Here is a 21,478-nt window from a genome sequence, read left to right on the forward strand (position 1 = left end):
AGTATTTTGTTTAAGACTAGTGAACACAGAACTTGAGTATTTAAGAATTGTACCAGCCACTGCATTTGCATTGATTCCTGTCTTTCCTGCTTGTGTCAATTTACTTTGCTTGTACATTTGCATCATTTTTGCAATCTGTTCCTTGCTAAATTGATCTTGAAAATTGCCATCATTGACCCCAAAATCTTGTCCTCCCATGTTTTCCTCTGCCTCATGAGTTAAACTTGCATTTTCTTTAATCTGGGGTTGATAGTTCCTGGAATTAGTGAACTCAAAGTCTGTAGGAAATCCATGCAGTCTGTAGCAATCATCATGCACATGTCCTGTTTTTCCACAATACGTGCAAGATACATTTGGATCATATTTCTTCCTGCCCCTAAATTTGTTCTGTGGCTTGGCAGTCCTCTGATTTGAGTTATTGTATTTCTGATATGTGCGTGTTCCTCTCATTGCTTGGTTTTTAATTTTCTGTGCATTTCTTCCCTGTCCATTAGCCATGAATGCTGCAAACTCAGCAAATAATGTGTTGTTTGGTTGTTTTGCTTGTCCAACTGCCATAAATGAGATCCAGAGTCAGTGGTGAAGTGTGCATTTGCATATACTTCCCTCTGGTTCTCATCCTGCAAAAGCAAGGAATATGCTACATCTATTCCAGGCAAGGGATTCATCATAAGTATGTTTCCCCTTGCCTGAGCATACACATCATTTAGTCCCATTAGGAATTGAATTAACCTCTGATCTTCCAGAGATTTTGTTAATTTTGCTTTCCCCTCACAAGTGCATTCACATGAACAGCAAACAATCACATTTATCCCATCTAATTCATCCCATAATCTCTTAAGTTTGGTGAAGTACCCAGCAATGTCACTATTTCCTTGTACTAGTCCTGTCAATTCCTTTTGTAGATGGTAGAGTTTGGCACCATTTGACTTGCCAAATCTCTGTTCTAGACTGTCCCAAAGTTCTTTTGCAGTCTTGGAATTCATCACACTATCTGCAATATCCTTAGATAATGCATTTGATATCCAGCATATAACCATATCATTGACACAACTCCATTGCTCAAACTCTGCAGACTTCAGATCTGGGGCTTTACAAGTTCCATTGATAAAACCAAGTTTCCTCTTGGCTGATAGAGATAGGAGGATAGATCTCCTCCAACCTAGGTATCCTCTTCCATAAAAAACAGTGTTGACTAGAGTCATACCAGGTGAATCTGAATTGTTTAGGTGATAAGGATGTCCATTGTCATATGTGATTCCTTTCTCTCCACTGCCTGATTCTGTGGCATTTGTTTCAGGCATTTTGGTTTACCCAGAATTTGAAGATGGTTTTGATGTTTTGACACAGATCTGGATCGAGCTCAGAGCTGCTCTGATACCATGATAAAAATTGAAGATGAAGACACTGTATTTGGGAATTTTCTGTGTAATTTTATTCATCAGTCTATACATCTATTTATATACAATGTTATGTAATAGAAACAAAAGGGAAATGGACAAAACTAATTACACTTGTCCTATTCTAATTTGTCCAAAATGTAACAAACTTTGATTCTTTCACGTGTTGGTCACATGACCAGATTTGAATCTTTATAATTTTAATCTAATGGTGGAGAATTAATCTATCAAATGTGTGTGTTGTGTGGCTGAGATGAATCCACCTGGCTGATCATTTTTATTTCTTGTTTCAGTCAAAGTAAGAGTTGAGTCTCTTACTTTGAAAGCAACACCAACACACATCGTCTTCTTCACTTCTCTCTCTCTCTTTACCTTTGTGTTTGAAACCGTCTTCTTCATTGCTCTTTCTCTTTTCCTTTGTGCTTTCATGGAGTTTCTGTACTCCAACAGGATATTGTATTCAATGATGACCTAATTTGCAATTTGAAAACTGCAACTTAAAAATTCAACAATTTTTCCAGTTTAAATCTCAAATGGCCTATAAGCGAATTCTAATTAATAAACTTGTTGATTTTGCAAGGGTGATATGATTAATAATACTAGATGGTAACTTCAAATGCTCAAAGTACGCGCTCACTGGTTTCCCATCCCAATTCCCAAATAGACCCCTCGATAAGTTTTTTTTTTTTTTTTGGCTTTCTAACTTATTACACATTGGTGCAATTACAATATTTGACAAACGAATGCAAAAGATTGAGTGTTAAGAATATATACGGGTAAAACTGAGGATATGCACATACTCGGTTTCTCGATGTTAAGGTTATGCTCGGCCAGGGATACGACCGGTTTATCAGGGATAAGGCATCAAGCTCGATCTGAAACGAGGCATTAAGGCAGGTAGAAGAGGCGGTTAACCACCACGAAGAGAAGACTGGAATACCCCCTCAGCCGGATATTTTGGCACCAATCTCGGCAACAGCTGTCAACAGATTCCTTTCCTTACTGAATTGTACTAGGGTTAGGATTCTCCTACTATATAAAGAGGAGGCCCCCATTTATTTAAAGGGGTTCTGCTTCCACACAGAAAAATGGAGTCCATGTACTAAGAAAAACAATAGAATCATCTGAGTTTATTCATTTTTTCTAAGGTTGTCTTTATTATTCATTGTTCAAACGCCCAGTCATAAGGATTCGACCTCGGTTCTCAGTACCCGAGGCCAGTCATCATTCATCTTTGGTCAGATCTGCATATTTCATTTTACTTATTCGTTTATCGTGTAATCTAATCTCGAATTGAATTAAACCACATATCTTTAGCACCGCACATAAATTCAATTGTTCTCCGTTTTAAGGTTAAACAAAAAAGAAGCGAGGAGAGCTCTAGTTGCACGATAAGTAAGGATTGCTATCTTGCACCATGGCTCGACGACGCAGACCAGTAACACTGCCTCCACCATCACCATCGGAGGTAGAGGAAGATGAACCACCTGAAGAACCACTTGCAAAACCAGCAGGATGGTAACACCTGCAAATGGAGTAGCACAACCATTAGCACCGAGAATGCTAGCGCATTGGATGCCGGGGCGAGGCAGTGCACCTACAGTATTTCAACACCCTAAAGAAACCTCACCAATGGCCCCAACTGCTGAAGAAATTAACATGGAAGTAGCAGCTCGAAAACTTACATACTCTGCTGGGTCGACTCAAGCGATTGTGAATGAGGAGAATGTTCAAACTGGAAAGGAAAATGAAGCTCCTACTAAAATCCTAGCGGAAATTGTACGAGGGAATCGTGTTAGACAAAAAGGATTACAACTAAGCTTCTATCCTCCTGAAATTAAGGATGGAGTGAAGGTTGTCAAATTGAACCATGAAGAACTCGAGAAACAATGTAACAAATGGAAGACGGCACTGATTGGATATGTGATGAGGGGAACCCTAGTTTCAAGGATATGCTGGAATTTGCTTATGGAGTATGGAATTCAGTGGCTACACCAAGGGTTTACTATCACGATGATAAATATTTAGTCTTCAAATTCGTATCTGAGGGCGATAAGGAAGAAATCCTAGAAAATGGGCCATATACGTTTCCAATACAGACAGTTGATAATTCGAGAGTAAGGGACTACTAGCTACTTTAAATAGTTACCTATGTTAGTCATATGATGTACACACTGAGGGAAACTGTCCAGGAACACTTCATGATCCTGTAATAGTGGACAGTGTATAGAGTTTATTAGAGCTTATTTTTGTGTGAGATCCTGACTCTAGTGTCCAAGGAGCAGGAAGTGTAAATATTTCTAACTGGTTGAAATAAAATTTTCCTTTTCGACCAAAAAAAACTACTCTCTGTTTCAATTTTTGTGAATCTATTTCCTTTTTAGTCCGTGTCAAAATGAATGACCTCTTTCTTAATTTGAAAAAAAATTCACTTTATGAAATGATTTACAGCCACACAAATATTCAAGAGTTATTTTAAACCATAAGTTTCAAAAGTCTTCACTCTTTCTTAAACGTCATGCTCAGTCAAATGAGTTCACATAAATTAAAACGGAGGGAGTATTTGACAAACAAACTCAGTTGTTTTATTATATAAAAGTAATATGCATGTGCACTAAATTTTGACGGAGTTATAATTTCAACTTTATAGATTTTGGATTTTAGAACGATGATTGCAAATGTTATTAATAACTGGGGTCCTAAATTTTATATTTATACATATTTAATTAATTTTTGTTTGAACTAACCTTGTTGAGTTCGATCAAACCCATATTTTAGGCTTCTATCTACATCCCTTACATACTTTGATAAGTGTACGCCCGTACGGATGATTCATTCTTGTAGCGTTGAATCTTCAAGTGAATAACCAGACGATCGATTAACAAATCATCTCAATCTAAATCACCAAAGCATTTCGAGCCAAATGTCCACTACCTTTATTGCTAAAAGTTATGAACTTATGATTATGATATAGAATTTAAGAATTGTACACCTTTGGAGCAAGCGTCCCGTTGGCACAGTAATAGCAAAAGCGTAATGTAAATATCTAGGGACTAGATAAGTGGTAAAAGATGGCCACTCCTGCTAGGGCCAAGGTACCGTCAGGTCAATTTTCGTGCTATACTACAGTCACTATCAAATAAAGAGAAATTTTTTAGTTTATGGATTCTAAATCACATCTTTTATTAGATTCTAAATATATTATTCGTAAAAGGGCCAAATATACCCCTAGCTATACCTTGAGTTTAAATATACCCCTTCTGTTATACTTTGAGTCCAAATATACCTCTTCTCTGTTAAAGTTATCAAAGGTGGACATCCAATTCTATGTGGCATTGACATTTGATGAGGTGGATGACACGTGGAATACCACCTCAACACCCCTAACCCATTTTACCCTTTCCCTCTATTTATTCTTCCACTGCTAAAATTTTCTTCCCTCCACCACCATTACCGCCATATAGTTGGAGCTGGGAAAAACGTAAGTAGTTCTTGAATTCAGATGGTCAAGAAAACCTTATTGCAAATGAGAAATAATTCAGTATAGAAGCAGTAGGTGCAAACGGACATCAAAGGACCTAAAATCTCAATTCCTTGGAGCTTTGAAGACTGTTTCCTCGAGAAATTGAAGAAATGAAACGACCTTGTTCCGAGGGGGGAGTGATTTCATTAACTATAGACAACTCAATTAGACTAGTGACCCATGAGTATAACAGGGGTATCACCTCTGGTTTTAATATCTCCACACTAAATACTTCTTCTTGTACTTTGTATGCCCCTGGTGTAACAGTTATCATAATATCCAACATCCTGTTTTTTACTAATAATGGTGGCAATGGTGGTGGAGGGAAAGAAAATTTTAGTGGTAGAAGAACAAATAGAGGGGAGGGGAAAATGAGTTAGGAGTGCTGAGGTGGCATGCCATGTGGCATTCACCTCAGTAAATGTCAGTGCCACATAGTATTGGATGTCCACCTTGGACAACTTCAACGGAGGAGGGTATATTTAAACCCAAAATATAACGGCAAGAGTATATTTAGACCCAAAACATAACGAGGGGTATATTTGGCCCTTTTCCGTAGATTATTTATGCAAATTAGATGAACCATTAACATAAATACAACAAAGTCTATAATAAAAGATAATTCTAATCTCTATGTAAATTTTAGCCAATATAAAATATATAATTAATATATAATCATTAGGGAAGTGAGAAGGGATGTCTTGGAAGGAACAATAAGGAAACTCAACTTGAACAGTTGTTTGGCGATCTTTACTCCAAAGGTTTACCGAGGTGAAGCTTTTAACAGGTCTTCTTTTAGTGGTCGTTTGGTTTGAGGTCAAAATAGTCCCGGGATTACAATCCCGGGACTAATTTATACCATCTGTTGGTATTATTTTATACCATCAGAAAGATGGTATAAAATAATACCAGTATAAGTGGGTTAAGAAGGTATAAGTTGAGTTATTCCAGCACTAATTTTTATACCACGTTTGGTACAAGGTATAAAATAATCCCGGGATAAATCATACCTTATACCAAACGTGGTATAAAAATTAATACCGGCATAACCCATGTTATACCTTAAACCAAACGACCACTTATAGTATAATCTGTGTATAGATAATATGTATACAATGTATATTGATTATATATAGTTTGTATATATTGAGTATACACAGTACACTAGCTAGAAGTACAAATTATTACGCTAGAATTTCTTAGCCAGGCGGATTAAAAGTGTTAACACCTCTATAAGTTTACCAATGCCATTAATTAGTGCTAAGTTATTGACTTGATCCATCGTATACAAGGTGCTAGTGAAACAAGGGAATAGTAAGTTCGCCTGATACTACGACACTACTACTAGTATTAGTTTATCATTAATGCAACACAATACTCTCTACATATTTATTTTAGGGGCGAAAGCTCTATGGTTCGAACGGGGATGAATTGAATTCCATCCGTCCAAAATTTATACCATGCAAATGGATAGATTATAGTCATTACATTTATATAAATTGTTGAATCTTCATAGAGGAAGTGAATTTTCTAGTATAGCAGTAAAGATGGCTTAAAATGTTCCTTTAGGTCACACTTTTTGAATTCAAAACGTTACTTTCTTGCGCTTTTTTGAATTCGCTTACTAGAATTTCGATTTTGTCACTGTTGTTTGCCAGTGACACAATATACTTTTATTTCCACATTGGATTTTGGAGTGGACAAAGGAACAGGGAGTCCGCAACTTTTTTAACTCAAAAAGTGTCTAAGGGCATCAAAATACCCCGCTAAAAAAAAAAAACCAAACTATCTTTTGCGCACTAATTTTGTGCGCAATAGGGGTTTAGTAAAATTCTCATGCCTTTATTCTTTTGAATAGTTTTGAAATTCACGTTTTTTCCGTAGTTTGATCAAAGATTAGTCATGTTTAAAAACTCCGAAATATCAATATTATATGCGAACAATAATGTAAGCTCAACGCATCAAGTATACCTATACGTTTGGATCGTCGTTTCAGGGGTTGTAAAGTACCCCGAAGTAAATTTTGTTTGATTGGAAACTTGTTATCTTTAGGTTTAAGTATTTTATTTTATAGGGTTTTCATTAATTTTGGACGTCGCACGAGTTACTATTAAATGATAATAAAAACTAAGATAACTAATTATCATTAAGAAAATAATACCAAAAAATATAATATTAACATACAATGCACATTTTATTTACAAATATACAATCTCCATCCCCCTAGGTCCCACATGTGAGAGACTTTAGAATAACCTTAGGCCTAAGGCGAACCCCACCACCCCCACCACTCTCACCATCATCTCCATCCCCTCTCGTCCTCTTAATCTATGCACGCTTTATGGTGTGATCATCCTGCGTTCTCTTCCTAGGGGGCTTGTTCAAAACATGCTTCCTATGGGAGACGATGGTGGCCGAAATGTGATCTTCAGGAGATGACTCTGTCGGAGTAAGAGAGGGATCCACAGGCACAAAAGAATGTACCTGAAATAACATATAATCAATTTAGTTTATTTTTATGCTAAACTAAACATAAAATAACATATAAACAATTAATTTAATACGTTATTTTATTGTAAAAAAATCAAACTTGTGTATCGACGGGCTCCTAAGATGGCTGGCTAGAGGGATCCGTAGAGGGCTCATGAGCTGGCTCCTCAGCTGTCTCCGGAGTGGGCCCCGGAGTCGGAGATGTAGATGGTGCCGAAGCAGGAGACGAGTCCACAGGTGTAGAAGAATGAACCTGAAATAACATATAAACAATATAGCTGAGTTTTATGCTAAACTAAACATAAAATAACATATAAACAATTAACTTAATACATTATTTAATTGTAAAAATTCAAACCTATGTGTCGACGGGCTCCTGAGATGGCTAGCTAGAGGGCTCCTAAGATGGCTTCTCAGCGGTCGCCTGAGCGGGCCCCGGAGCCGGAGACATGTCGAAGTCCTCGAATAAGAAATCGAAGTCCAGCTCCGTGCCACCCCGTAGATCACGAGCTGGCCGTTCACCCTGTGGATGACGAAATGGCGGCTGTGTAGGCGATAGCCAGAACATATGACCTAAAAATAAATTCGGTATATACAGGTGTCGACGGACACTTTGAAGTCGACGGTCGGCAAAAAGTCGACGGGATCTCTGAAGTCGACATATGCTGCTGGGCTGGAGCTGGGCCTGGTATATGGTCGTCAGGCTCATCTACTAGACCACAACCCCCTCTGGCCCCACCCCCTCTGTGACCAGCCTTTCTGGTCCTACCACCTCGGCCACTAGCCCCTCTGGCACGACCACGATCACTAGCTGCCTGGTGCGAGACGTCTGGAACAGGCTGGTCGACATGTCCGAGCTCCTGCGCCGGCTGCATACCACCCTCGGCTAGCTGAACCATCCGCACTGCATATCCCGCTGTCTTGGGGGCATCCATATGGTCCATGCTCTCCCGTCGCATCTTCTGTACGGTCCGTAGCTGCATTTGCTTGCAAATATTAATGATTGAATAAATTTTTAACTTAATACATAAAATGATTAATTAAGTTTAAGACTAATAAAACTCACCAAGGCCTCACACCATCCTGAGAGAGCTACATATCCTCGGCCATCTGCACGAGGCCTCGCGGGATTGCCAATCAAGCTGAGAATGATCCGAACGTACCACTGCATGTATGTATGGACCGGAGTCGCATGTCCGACCACCGCTAGCGTCCCCACCCTTTGATCCCAACGGTGGACCTGGAGCTGCATAAAGGCCCGCCATGTATTAGTGACGGCCGTACGCTCGTCCCGCGTGTAATGGTCGTGCTCCCAAGTTGTCTGCTCAAGTAAATTTTGTACATGGCCGAACTGTCGTAAGACGCGGTCGGGCGCGTGCTCCTAAACAATGTCCATATGTATCAACGAACACCGCGACCTCGACGAGGGCTCACCAGCCTTACAAAATAGCGGTAGCTGATCCAAAATCTGATCATACGGCGTCCATTTAAAATCTTGTAAAAATAATTGAATTAGTTAACAATAAAAGACTAAAATAGTTTAAAAAATAACTAAATAAATAACATACTAATATTAAATCAGAAAAACTTACCGTGTCCGACGTTATACGATCCAGCTGATCCCTGAACGGGAGAATACTGTGGTGCGTATCCACATCTCGGATAACGCCTCTCGTCCATCTCTGTGCGTATGACATCGCCTCATCAATTTAGTGGAGTGGAGGGTCAGCAACTATGGGCTGAAAAGGTCTCATCCTAGTCCATACCATATCTAAAAGGGTCATTAAAAAAAAATATTTTATTAGTCGTTGTTTCAAAAAGCTATATTTAGAATAAAATTACACACACTTAAATATAATACCTGGAGGAGCGAGCAAAATGCAGTGATATAGGTCCTCACGCCAATAGACGCTCGACAGAATCCGCGATACATGAATACCAGAACAGCAGCACCCCAACTATAACATCCCAACTCATCCAGATGCTCCAGAAAGGGAAAATACCTCAAGCTCACATGCGAACCCGATGTGTTCAAGAACAGGATGCCCCCGAATATGACGAGAAGGTACAGACGAGCACGTCGGTCAACATCAACGTGAGGTGTGTCCTCTGCAATGGGATGTTGCATGTCTATGAGGCGCAAGTGCTCGAAGAGGGAAGACATCAACAGCCGACACTGTCCCTATATATGACCCTCATAAGGCGCGAAACCAGTGAGCCTGGTCAACTTCTGCCGATACGACGGCATCTGCCGGGGCTCCTTAATATACAAGTCCTGAAGGGTGATGGTGGCCTCACCAGTGCGGAGATGAAATGTATGGGTCTCCGGTCGCCATCGCTCAATCATGGCCGTCACAAGAGACCTGTCATGCTGTACGTGACCAGCAGCTACGCAATGGTAGATACCGCCACGATATAGTATCTCTAAGACACGAGGATGTGGGAGCCGAGCTGCTAAAATATCCCATGCTTGCTCCACAACCCTGGGACAGACCAAGCGAGTGGGATTTACATCTGAAACCCATACTAGCTTGGGACCTATGCTGATGCTGCTGCTGTAGGTGAAACACCTCTGGCTCGAAGGGCCCCGGATGAAGGGGGTGGGATCCATGGAGGTGTCGTATCTGTTTTACGCATTTTTAATTAATCATTAACATGTATTATTAATTATGTAATCTTTTATCGAAAAATTAAACTAAAGATGTTCAATCCTAAACTAAAGATGTTCAGACCTAAACTAAGGATGTTCAATTATCTAACTATAACTATCTAAATTTGCTAATTAATAATTGTTAATTAGTTATTATACTAACTACAATTAACTAACTAATATTATATTAATGTTATTTTAACTCTTAAATTAGGGATGTTCAAACCTAACCTAGGAATTAAATACAATTAACTAACAAATAAACTAAGGATGTTCAATTATACTAACTAACTAAGACTTTAACGGGAAATTATATTAACTATCTAAATTTGCGAATTAATAATTGTTAATTAATTATTATACTAACTACAATTAAATAACTAATATTATATTAATTTTATTTTAATTCTTAAACTAGGGATGTTCAAACCTAACCTAAGGATTAAATACAATTAACTAACAAATAAACTAAGGATGTTCAATTATACTAACTAACTAAGACTTTAACGGGAAATTATATTAACTATCTAAATTTGTGAATTAATAATTGTTAATTAATTATTATACAAACTACAATTAAATAACTAATATTATATTAATATTATTTTAACTCTTAAACTAGGGATGTTTAAACCTAACCTAAGGATTAAATATAATTAACTAACAAATAAACTAAGGATGTTCGATTATACTAACTAACTAAGACTTTAACGGGAAATTATATTAACTATCTAAATTTGCGAATTAATAATTGTTAATTAATTATTATATTAACTACAATTAACTAGCTAATATTATATTAATGCTATTTTAACTCTTAAACTAGGGATGTTCAAACCTAACCTAAAGATTAAATACAATTAACAATTAGCTAGAAAATAATTAACAAATAAACAAATAACAATTAGCTAGCAAATAATTAATTAATGAAACTATTAACAAATATTTAATAACTAATTAATAAATAATTAACAAATAAACAATTAGTTAATCGAAAAATTAAGGGTTACGAAATAACTAATCAACTAATAAACAATTAACAATTAATTAATAAAAAAATAAAAAAATACGAAAAAAAAAACAGTGGATTGCCCATTGCGCACAAAAAAAGTGGGCAATATTTTTCTTTTGGTAATCCGCAACTATCACACAACAATCATGCGTAGGATAGTAATATATAGAACAATGTAATACAAAATTCGTAGTGAAATACCTAGATTGAAGGTGGTTTTTAGTTTTTGAAATCGAGTTTTACGCCGCTTTATTCCGAGATCAAAGCTTTGAAACTTATTCTCTGCCTTGAATATACCAAGAATATTGACTTTTGGGTTAGAAAAATTGTTCGAAAACGATGTTTTTAGATCGTGGGGACCACTGAAAATGAAGGAAGCTCATGCTTTTTTTTTTTTTTTTTGAAATGGTGGGGCTGGTCGCTTGGGGAAAACGAATGGGGTTTATACTAAACCCTTATTGCGCACTAGTTTTGTGCGCAAAAGGTTGTTTGGTTCTTTTTTTTTTTTTTAGCGGTGTATTTTGGTGCCTTTAGACACTTTTTGGGTTAAAAAAGTTGCGGTAGGAGAAGAAGAAGAAGGAGGAGGTATTCCATTAATCACCACACTTCTTAGTGGTATGATTATATTACTAAACTAGTTAATTTACCCACGCTTCGCGCGGTCATAAAGAAAAAAGTAAATTTACGATATGATCTTACTGTAAATGTAGTCACGTTTAGAAAAGACTTTTTTCCGTCCCTGTTACCCTTGGTTATATCTCATGTATTTGCATAGATATAAGTATTGATCATAAAATCATGTCATTACTTGCCTAATACAGTAACTTTTTTGAAGGTTATGAATATGAAAGGCATGGAAGTTCAGAATATTAATGCAAATTGAAATATTAAAAGGAACAATTCTAAAAAAAAAAATCCCTTGTAATTGAGCAATGAAATGAACGTAGGTAGTTAAAGATTTTTTGATAAAGTGACTTCATTTTTCAACAAATATTGTAAGAAAAATATATATATATATAGTTTTTTTTTTCTTCTTCTTTTTGCTAACATATTTTCTTATATACAACTCTAAGGAGCTTCCCAACGTCACAAAAGGTTTACTTAGACTTGACAAGATGTTCCGTCCTTCTTTCAAGATTTATTAGATTTAAATGTAATTAAAAAAAAAAAATCATGAGGGCAAATATATTTCCTTAATTTGCTTCAACTTATCCTTATCAAGAGCTAAGAGACATTAGGTCCTTATCCTAAAAGTTTTTTAATGTTTTTGTCATTTGTTAAAACGTCTCCAAAAAGTATGGTCCTGCTTGCACACAAATTACCGAGTTTTTTTTAAATCTTAAACGGGCACGTAGTGAGTTGAAAACAAGAGGAAATTTATAAAATGCCCAATGCTCTCGTCTTCGACCTAATTTATATCAACATAGCATTATACATGGGGATTTAATTTTGATTTGAAAGGATTATCGTTAGTACAACAGGTTGTGCTAATGGTGATGCATACTCCAATATTGGCAATTTTGACTATACCAAAAACTTGTGTTACAAATTGATTCTGTTTCACTCACTCTTATATAAGTTGAAAGCAATTGACTTTATATTGTTTTAACATTTTAAGCCTAGAATGATGAAATTTTAGTAGTTTAGTTGATTGACTACTTAATTTTCACGTTATTGATGAACATTTTATTTATCATCTTGTAATCTCCTACCCCATTTCTCCTTCCTATCCATATTTAAAAAAAGCTACTCCCTCTGTCCCAATTTATGTGGCACTTTTCGCTTCCCGAGATTAAAACTGCAAGAACTTTGACCAACATTTTAAGATGTATTTTTTCACCAAATTGATATAAGAAAAGTTGCAACTTATAGTACTTTTCATGTAGTTTTCAAATATATAAATCTTAATCTAAAAGTATTGAGTTAATCTAATCCAATTTAGCTTCAAAGTTTAGTCAAATTAACTCTCGAAAAGTGAAAAGTATCATATTAGTTGGGACAGAGGGAGTAATAGGTTTAGCGTTATGTTGAAATAATATAAAGGAATCTAATTTTGTAAGACTACATAAGACTAACTCATATCCAAACGGGCCCTATGATTGACACTCCCAAGCCGAAGGGATTGTTTGAGAAGTAAAATGCAGCTCCTTATAGGGTTCGTTAGGTATGAAGGATCGGATAGACAAGGTTTGAGAAGCAAAATGCTAAGTAATTGCACGGTTTGTTCTTCAATTGGATTGGTCTTAATTTTTGTCCTTCAAATGGGCTAGTCTTTAATCTTTGTCCTTCTAACTCAAACTTATGTTCAGGGCGCTGGCATAACTTATAAATATTATGATTCATAATTTATGTCCCTATTAAAAGAGTAAAAAATTAAAGACCGATCCATTTGAAGGACAAAAATTAAAGACCGGCACAAAATAGGAACAGAAGTACAAATCCTGTTCTAACAAGCCAATTTTGTTGTGAGAGTATGAATTTCATAATGGGCCCTAGCCCAATGCACCTTCAAGCAAAAGCCCATTATGGGTTTGGAAGATGGAATAATTACTTGGTACACTTACCTCTAAGAGGTAATAATAATTACATTTTGATTTATTCATATTTAGTACCTGCAGTGATTTTATAAATTATCATTTATAGTTATACCAAAAGACATTAAGTGGCCATGGCTGGAGTGGTTATTGGGTGTGGGTTTTGCCCTACCCGCCCATGTTCGAATCCTGCCAACCACATTATTTTTCTTACATATTTTTCCTAGCTTCTTCTCCTTGTTTCTAAGTGTATTCAACTAAACAGTATATTCAAATACACTAAAATACATCAAATATAGCGAAAATGCCTAATGTAGATGGTTAATTACTCCTAAAAGATAATTATTTATGTAAGTTGGCCTTGGAAGAATAAGTGATAGATTTTTTTGTGCGGCTTGTCCTTCAAATGCATTGGTCTTTAATTTTTGTGCCTCAAATTGGTGTTCTTTAATTTTTGTCCTTCGCCTAACACCATGATGTTTGGGGTTCGAACCCTGGCACAGTAAAAAAAAAATCACAAGGCAGAATTTTGCAAAATTCCAACTGAGTAAAAAAAAAAAATTTTTTTTTTTTGCCTGAAGGTAGCAAAATAGGTAAAATTCTGTCTTTCGAATTCAAACTCTACCTTGCGATTTTTTTTTTTAAATTTTTGACTGAGTAGGTGTTTGGACCCAAAACCAAATATTTTTAGCGAAGGCCAAAAATTAAAGACCACCAATTTGAGGGCTAAAAATTAAAGACCACCCACGATAAGGGTAATCGTGCGGTGCTGGTCCAAGCTTCCATGAACTTGGACCTGTCTACTAATCCTAAAGCACCTTTCACAATTTCGAAGAAATTGCACGATTTTCCCTTCAAATGGGTTGATTTTTAAATTTTGCCCTTCAAATGGATTTATCTTTAATATTTGCCTTTTAACAATCAAATTTATGTCTAGTGCAATAAAAGTTTTTTTATCGCGTGGGGCATAACTTATAGGATATCATGATGCGAAAGCTTATGCGCGATGGCGGAGCCATAAATTTTATCAAGGGTGTTCAAGATTTGAAGTAATAATAACAAATTTCTCGATAAGTTGGTTCACTGATATCTTGTTCAACCTAGTGATTCTTCCATGAATGATCCCAACGTTTATTTCTATCAAATACAAACAAACGAGATTTTTTATTTGTTTCTGTTGCGTTATTTTATTAATGAAAATGTATGGGCTACTATATAAAGTGAAATACTGGTTGAACAAACGAGCGAGGTCTAGATTTGTATGAAACACATTAGACAATCAAAGAAAAAAGATTAAAAAAATGAGATAACAAAAAAGAATAAAAAATAACACGGATTTATCGACTTTAGTTTTGGGTTTAAAGTTATTTTTAACCGATTTTCTTACCCTTCAAAAGTGCATTTTATGTTAGATAAAATTATAATTACAATTAATATCTACTACTCTATAAAATAACACGTTTAAAAAAATTAAAAAAAATCATATATATAACTCTATATTGATTAACATTAAGAAACTTGACAATTACTTAAAAATCTTACGTAAACTGAACTTAAACTCATTACTTTACTATATATATTACTAATATATATAAGGGAGAACATCAAATTTTTGTAGTCCTCACGGGGGCGTTTTAGGTATTTTATGTTTTTGTACTTTAAGGTTTTGTCCTATTTGATGTTGCAAATAATTTTTTCCTTTGACTATTGGACAAAGCCATTCATGTGATACTTAATGGTAAGACTTTTCAAACCTTTTCTTTTTGTGCACACGAGTTGGTTCTATTTTTTTTTTTTTAACAGAGATTTGGTTATTTATTACCTCAAATGGATTTTATGTAAACTAAGCAATATTATTCTACTATTAATAAGAGAGAAATCCATTTTTATATGAGAAGAATTACAATTTATAGTGTTTTTCGTATTTTTAAGTATCTCAATTTTAATTTTAAAATATTGTTATAATCTAATTAAATATTTGACTCCGAAGATTAGTTAAATTGACTCTCGAAAAGCAAAACGTGATAAGTACTTTGAAACTAGGGGTACAGTTAAATACTTTTATATTTTTAATTATAATTTTATGTCATACTTTAAGAATTGATTGGATTTTGTGTTTAATAATAATATTGCAATGTGCATATGTTGACAAACACATGTAACCAACAAAGATTTCACTTAGATAAGTTCTCAATTAAAAAACACACAAATAACTTATAATATTATTAAATTTAAAAGTTATCAAAAATCTAAATCTTAGTCCTTCCGTATCAATTGAGAAAAGATTTCAAAGTACGAAAATTAAATAATCTAATTTTACGTGTGCACTCTTTTAACATAAATTTTACCTAATAAATGACTACATTGAAAGATGAACTATAAACTACTCCCTCCGAATAAAAAAGAGTGTCCACTTAGCCTTTTTTTCTTGGGTCAAAAAGAGTGTCCAATTATTAAATCAAGAAAGAATTAACCTTATTTTTTCAGATTTGTCCCTATTAAGTGCTATATGATCAAATCTCAATACCTATTTAATTAGGGACAGTTTAGTCAAATTACCTATTTCTTTTTAGGAGTCAGTATTTTCTTAAGGAGTATGCAAATGGCTAAGTGGACATTCTTTTTGTGCCTAGACAAAATCCTTCTCACAACCACCAACAAAAGACTTTAAACGAAAAAAAATATCACATACATACCCCCAAAAAATACACACAATTATATCGTACTGGAGAAATCAACAAGAAAGACCATTCTACTTATGAGAAAGGTTAAATACATAATTAAGTTAGTCTCATAATTTGTTCGGAATAACTACTTATACACTTAAATCTACGGGCGGTCCTTTACCTCTGAACTAAAACCCACTTGAAATGTCCTAATTGGATGTATAGTTGTCCGGTGAAACTATTAAAATCTCTTGAATTTGAAAAATATTTCTCCAAAAAATACTCTTAGGGAGTAGGTGTTAGTGTTGGGTTAATCAATTTGACAAATTCTTTTTATTAATATTATAGAGCAGCAACTTGTGTTCGCCAAGGTCAAATCCATAGTTTTAAGTTTATGGATTCTGGACCATGATCTTTTTGTTTATTGGGTTTTGTATAAATTGTTTATATAAATTAAGTGAATTTCTGAGTACAAATACAATTTTTGGACCAAAGCTCTTGGGTTTTGTCCAACTTACAATCTCTATTGTGGCCCCACTAGTGGTCTATGTTTCAAAAGTGCTTATAGATAAAAAATAAAATAAAATATTTTTTAAAGCTTCCCCTACCAATCAAAAATGCGTATTTTTTTTCCTGTAAAATTGATCAAACACCTCAAATTTCTAAAATAAACATTTTAAAAAAAAAATCATTATTGACTCTCAAGAAGCTTGGTCAAACAGGTTATTATCCTAACTTTGTATATGCGGCAACAGGTACTTTCTTTTTCACCCTTTTCCTTCTTTTTTTTTTTCCTAGACAAAATCCTTCTCGTAACCCCCAAATATGAATTTTAAAAAATAGCAAAAGACATCTATACCCCAAAACTACACACATTATTACTACTTAATATAAGTGAGAACAACAAAAAGTTGTCGTCCTCACAGGGGCACTAATGGAATTTTAGTCCGCTGTCACGTGGCGTTGCAATTGTCTTTTTTTATATTCCCATTTTCGTACTGCTGCAATTGACTTTTCATATTCCCATCTTTTGCACTTATTATATTCATTTTTCTTAAGATCACTACCAGCCTTTATTATTTTTCCTTCCAATTGAAGCATTTATTGGGGGTGTGTTTGTATGGAGAGAGTATTTTTCATAAAATGTTTTTCAACTTGTTCATATTTGATTGATTAAAATTTTTAAAAAGCATTTTTTCAAGGAAATAAGATCCTTATTCTAATGAGAATAGAGAAAACAAATTTCACACGTGACATTCTAAGTTTATTACTTATCGCTTCCACACCTATCAATGCCTAATCCTACTCCTTGACCACTCCAACCCCGACCCCCAATCTCCACCCACCTCCATAATATTTTTCTATATTATATATAAATATGTTTGGACAATACTTTTTGTTTTCTTACCAAGCACTAGAAAATAATAAGAATATCACTTACTTCCTAAGAAAACATTTTCTAGAAAAATATTTTATATGGAAAACATTTTTCTTCATGCCAAACACACCCTAGGTCTTACTTTACATTTAAATATGTCCCACGTCATATGTTCCTCCCGTATGCTTCTCTCTTTGTTTTGAACCTCCAAACACCTACTTTCTTAATGAGCTCATATGTGCTTAGATTCTACTTAGATTCACTTTCAAATATAGTTTTAGAAATCTTTAACTTTATTAGCATACTTGAATTATTATTTAGTAATATCTTTATATGTTTGTTAAATTAATTTGTGTAAGGACTCTAAACTAACGCTATGAAAATTATGTACAAATTTAAAGTTAATGAAAAATTTACTGTAAAGTTTAGATCGATGATTCTAGAAGACAAAAATATGAGTATTTATTAATGCATGTGAAATAAAATACATTATTAAAATCTTAAATGAGTTCAAAATAAGCATAATTGAGTTTGAAGTAAATAATTCAATCAACAGTGAAAATTAAAATGTTAAAGGAGTAAAAAGAAATTATGTTTTTATATATTAAAAATATGCTTATTGAAATTGTAGTTATTATGTGTGATTGTTGCTTTATGTGTTTTTGAAATATTTATCTCATTCGCCATTAATATCTTGATGCGCATTAATTCATGTTTCTTTTAACGAAAATCAAAATCTACTCTTTTATAGATTTAATAAAAAATAAGTGAAACAAAATATCTGAAATCATGAAATCACTAAATTAAGATATTTTTTTCATGAATAAGATTATATCACAATTTTGGTCTTGGGTTTTCTTTTGCATGCACGAGCCATTTTCTTATAATTTTTTTTCTTTCTAGAATATGTATTAAATCTTGTTTTGTCTATGAGAGAGGTTGGTGCAATGACTTTTAGTAGATTCACCTACAGAGCACAAAATATGTTTAAAACTTAATAAATTGGCATATTTTGAATAAAAAAGCACAAAAATATTTTATTTTTTTAAAAAAAAAAAACAATTACATTGGGGAATGAAGAAGAGGAAAAAGGAGAGGTGGTTAAAGCCCATCCTAAATTTTAGTATATTTATATTTATATGAAGTTACATATCATATGTGTTGAATAAAATACAATCCTCATGTAATTAGTTCTTTTTCTAATTTATTTGTTCTTATCTGAATGGAATTCTTTATGGACAATTTTACTTGATGTCGCCTTTAAAGTATCTATGATACATTATAAGTACTAAAAGTGTAAATTATTAAAAGATGTCATACGGTATTAATAGAGTTAGCATTATCAGTCAAGATCGAGTTGTCTCTTTAAAATTTCTTGTTTGGTTAACTACGAATTAATTCTTTTAGACATAAAGTATATATGAAATAACTAAATTTATTCTTTAGGTTCATTTTAATAAATTTTAGGTTTTTTCTTGAATTTGGTCCAAAATTAAGCTTAAATAACCATATCTAATAGCATATACCATTGATACATAAATAATGAGTGAAAAGTTAATGATATCAAAAGAAATCTATTTCTCTATTATAACTAGAAACCATATGCTCACAATTTCATAAAAGTATTGAATTGCAATTTCATATTTTATTGCAGTAGTTTATACAATATCAAGTCACTTGTATTCTATCCAGTTATTTGACTAAGAAATTTTAATAATTATAAGAATTTATCAACAAGGCATGATCAATGGACAACTACATTAGATTAATTTTGTTATAGAAAAACATGACATAAATTATATTGCCTATTTAATATAATTAAACTTACTATTTTTACATCTTAAGTTTAGGCCCGGGCTTAACACGGGCCTGCTTCAACTAGTATATGTAATAAGAGGGAGCGAAGAAAATTTGTCGTCCTCACATTCAAGGTGATCCTATCAGGCTAATCCATGTGGCTTTGTTTTTTTTTTCTTTTTCCTTATTCATTTTGCCCTCATTCATTTTTTAAGATCATTCACTGGGCCTTTTTTCCTTATTATTTTTGCCATCATTCTTCAACTTGGGTCTTGGTATAATTGGTCCATATTATAGTAACATTTTATTAATTTCTTCCTTTATCTTAAAATATTGTCATGCTTCATTTTTCGTGTGTCAAGTTATATAAACTTTAACAAATATTTTTAGAATCCTTACATTATATTGGTAGGAAAATTTGCAATTTATAGTAATTTCTGTATATTTTTTTAATATCTAAATTTTAATTTCAAAATATTGAATTAATATAACTCAATTTAGCGATGAAATTAATTAAATTGCCTTTATATTTTGGGATGGAGAGAATATATTTTTTGTTCTTATACGTTCTAGTAAATTTTGACAATTTTGGAGCCAAATTTTCTTTTGCAACTGAAACATTATTAGGTATTACAATATTTTTTATCCTTAAACTTCTTATATCTTGCTTCTTTTTAGTGAGCTCATATGTGCTTATAAAGATTTGTTCTAAAATTATATACAAATATAGTTTTAAAATCTTTTACTTTATTAATGTACTTTAATTATTATTTACTAATTGTAGGATCATTAGGTTAACTTGTGTCAATTTTTTAAACTAAGGTTATAATATTGTAGTACAAAGTTGAAGTTATTAGAATTTTCTTTGTTGTGTTAGATGATTCTAGAAGATTCACGAGTTTTGTTAATACAGGTAAAATAAAATACATTATTAAAATCTTAAATGAGTTCACGATAAGCGCAAAATGAATTTGAAGCAGGGTGGAGCTACAGAGTCAGCGATGATTTCAATCAAATTTGGTAGCTTTCGTCACCAACTTTGTATTTGTCTATAGATTATTAATTTAGTACCGAATAATTTACAAAATTAAATTCAGAACTCATAAACTTCAAATCATGACTCTGCATCTGTATTAAAGTATATAATTTCATTAACAATTAACAATGAAAGTTAAAAAAAAATAAGAAAGTTAAAATGTTAAGAGTAACCCCGAGCCTCGTAAAACTAGATAATGTATGTGTCCACTGCATCAAGTTTCGAAATCAAAACCTTTGGGCAGAAAAGAACACCCTCAACCATCGTGCCGAAGGACTGGCATGTTTTAAGGGCGTTCAATATTGAGTATATAACGTTAAAAGTAGAATTTGACCTATTTATGCAATGTAATTTTCCGGCGAAGGATGTTCAACTAACCACTGTTGGGTAGCTGTAGCTCCGCCCCTGCTTATGTGCCACGAACAAGTTACTCCCTCCGTCTCAATTTATACGAGGGTTCATATATTTGTGGATTCAAACGATTTTTTCATTGACTCAGTTTCAAACATAAATTTTTTAAGTATTTTATAATAAAATTTACATATTTAAAAATTACATAAAAAGTATTATAAGTCTGCATAACTAATAATTCACGATATATGCAAAGTGTTGAAAAAATCATAGTTAGGAAAATATTATTTAACTCACCACACAAGTTAAGTAGTCAATCCTCGGGGAATATTTGTTACCGGGGACAAAAATTAAAGAGCGGCACAAAATGGGGTCAGGGGACAAAAATTAAAGAGCGGCACAAAATGGGGCCAGGGGACAAAAATTAAACACAAGTTAAGTAGTCAATCCTCGGGGAATATTTGTTACGGGGACAAAAATTAAAGAGCGGCACAAAATGGGGTCACACAAGTTAAGTAGTCAATCCTCGAGGAATATTTGTTACGGGGACAAAAATTAAAGACCGGCACAAAATGGGGTCATACGTGCCAATGACCCTTCACAATTTCCTTTTTCTTTTTTTTAAAATTCCAAGAAAACTT

General features: G+C 33.8%; 1 protein-coding gene across 1 annotated transcript; it reads right to left on the reverse strand.

Annotated features, from left to right (window-relative positions):
* Nucleotides 1-9,595: 9,595 nt before the first annotated feature.
* Nucleotides 9,596-10,024, reverse strand: LOC132643875 (serine/threonine-protein phosphatase 7 long form homolog). The gene has a single exon (XM_060360398.1). The coding sequence runs from the start codon at nt 10,022-10,024 to the stop codon at nt 9,596-9,598; it is 429 nt and encodes a 142-aa protein (XP_060216381.1).
* Between the last annotated feature and the right edge of the window lie 11,454 nt (nt 10,025-21,478).

Source organism: Lycium barbarum, chromosome 6 (assembly GCF_019175385.1).
Source record: "Lycium barbarum isolate Lr01 chromosome 6, ASM1917538v2, whole genome shotgun sequence".
NCBI classification, from domain to species: Eukaryota; Viridiplantae; Streptophyta; class Magnoliopsida; order Solanales; family Solanaceae; genus Lycium; species Lycium barbarum.

Excerpts from the sequence above, each read along its gene's own strand:
- LOC132643875 (XM_060360398.1), bottom strand. The coding sequence starts at position 10,024 with ATGGATCCCACCCCCTTCATCCGGGGCCCTTCGAGCCAGAGGTGTTTC.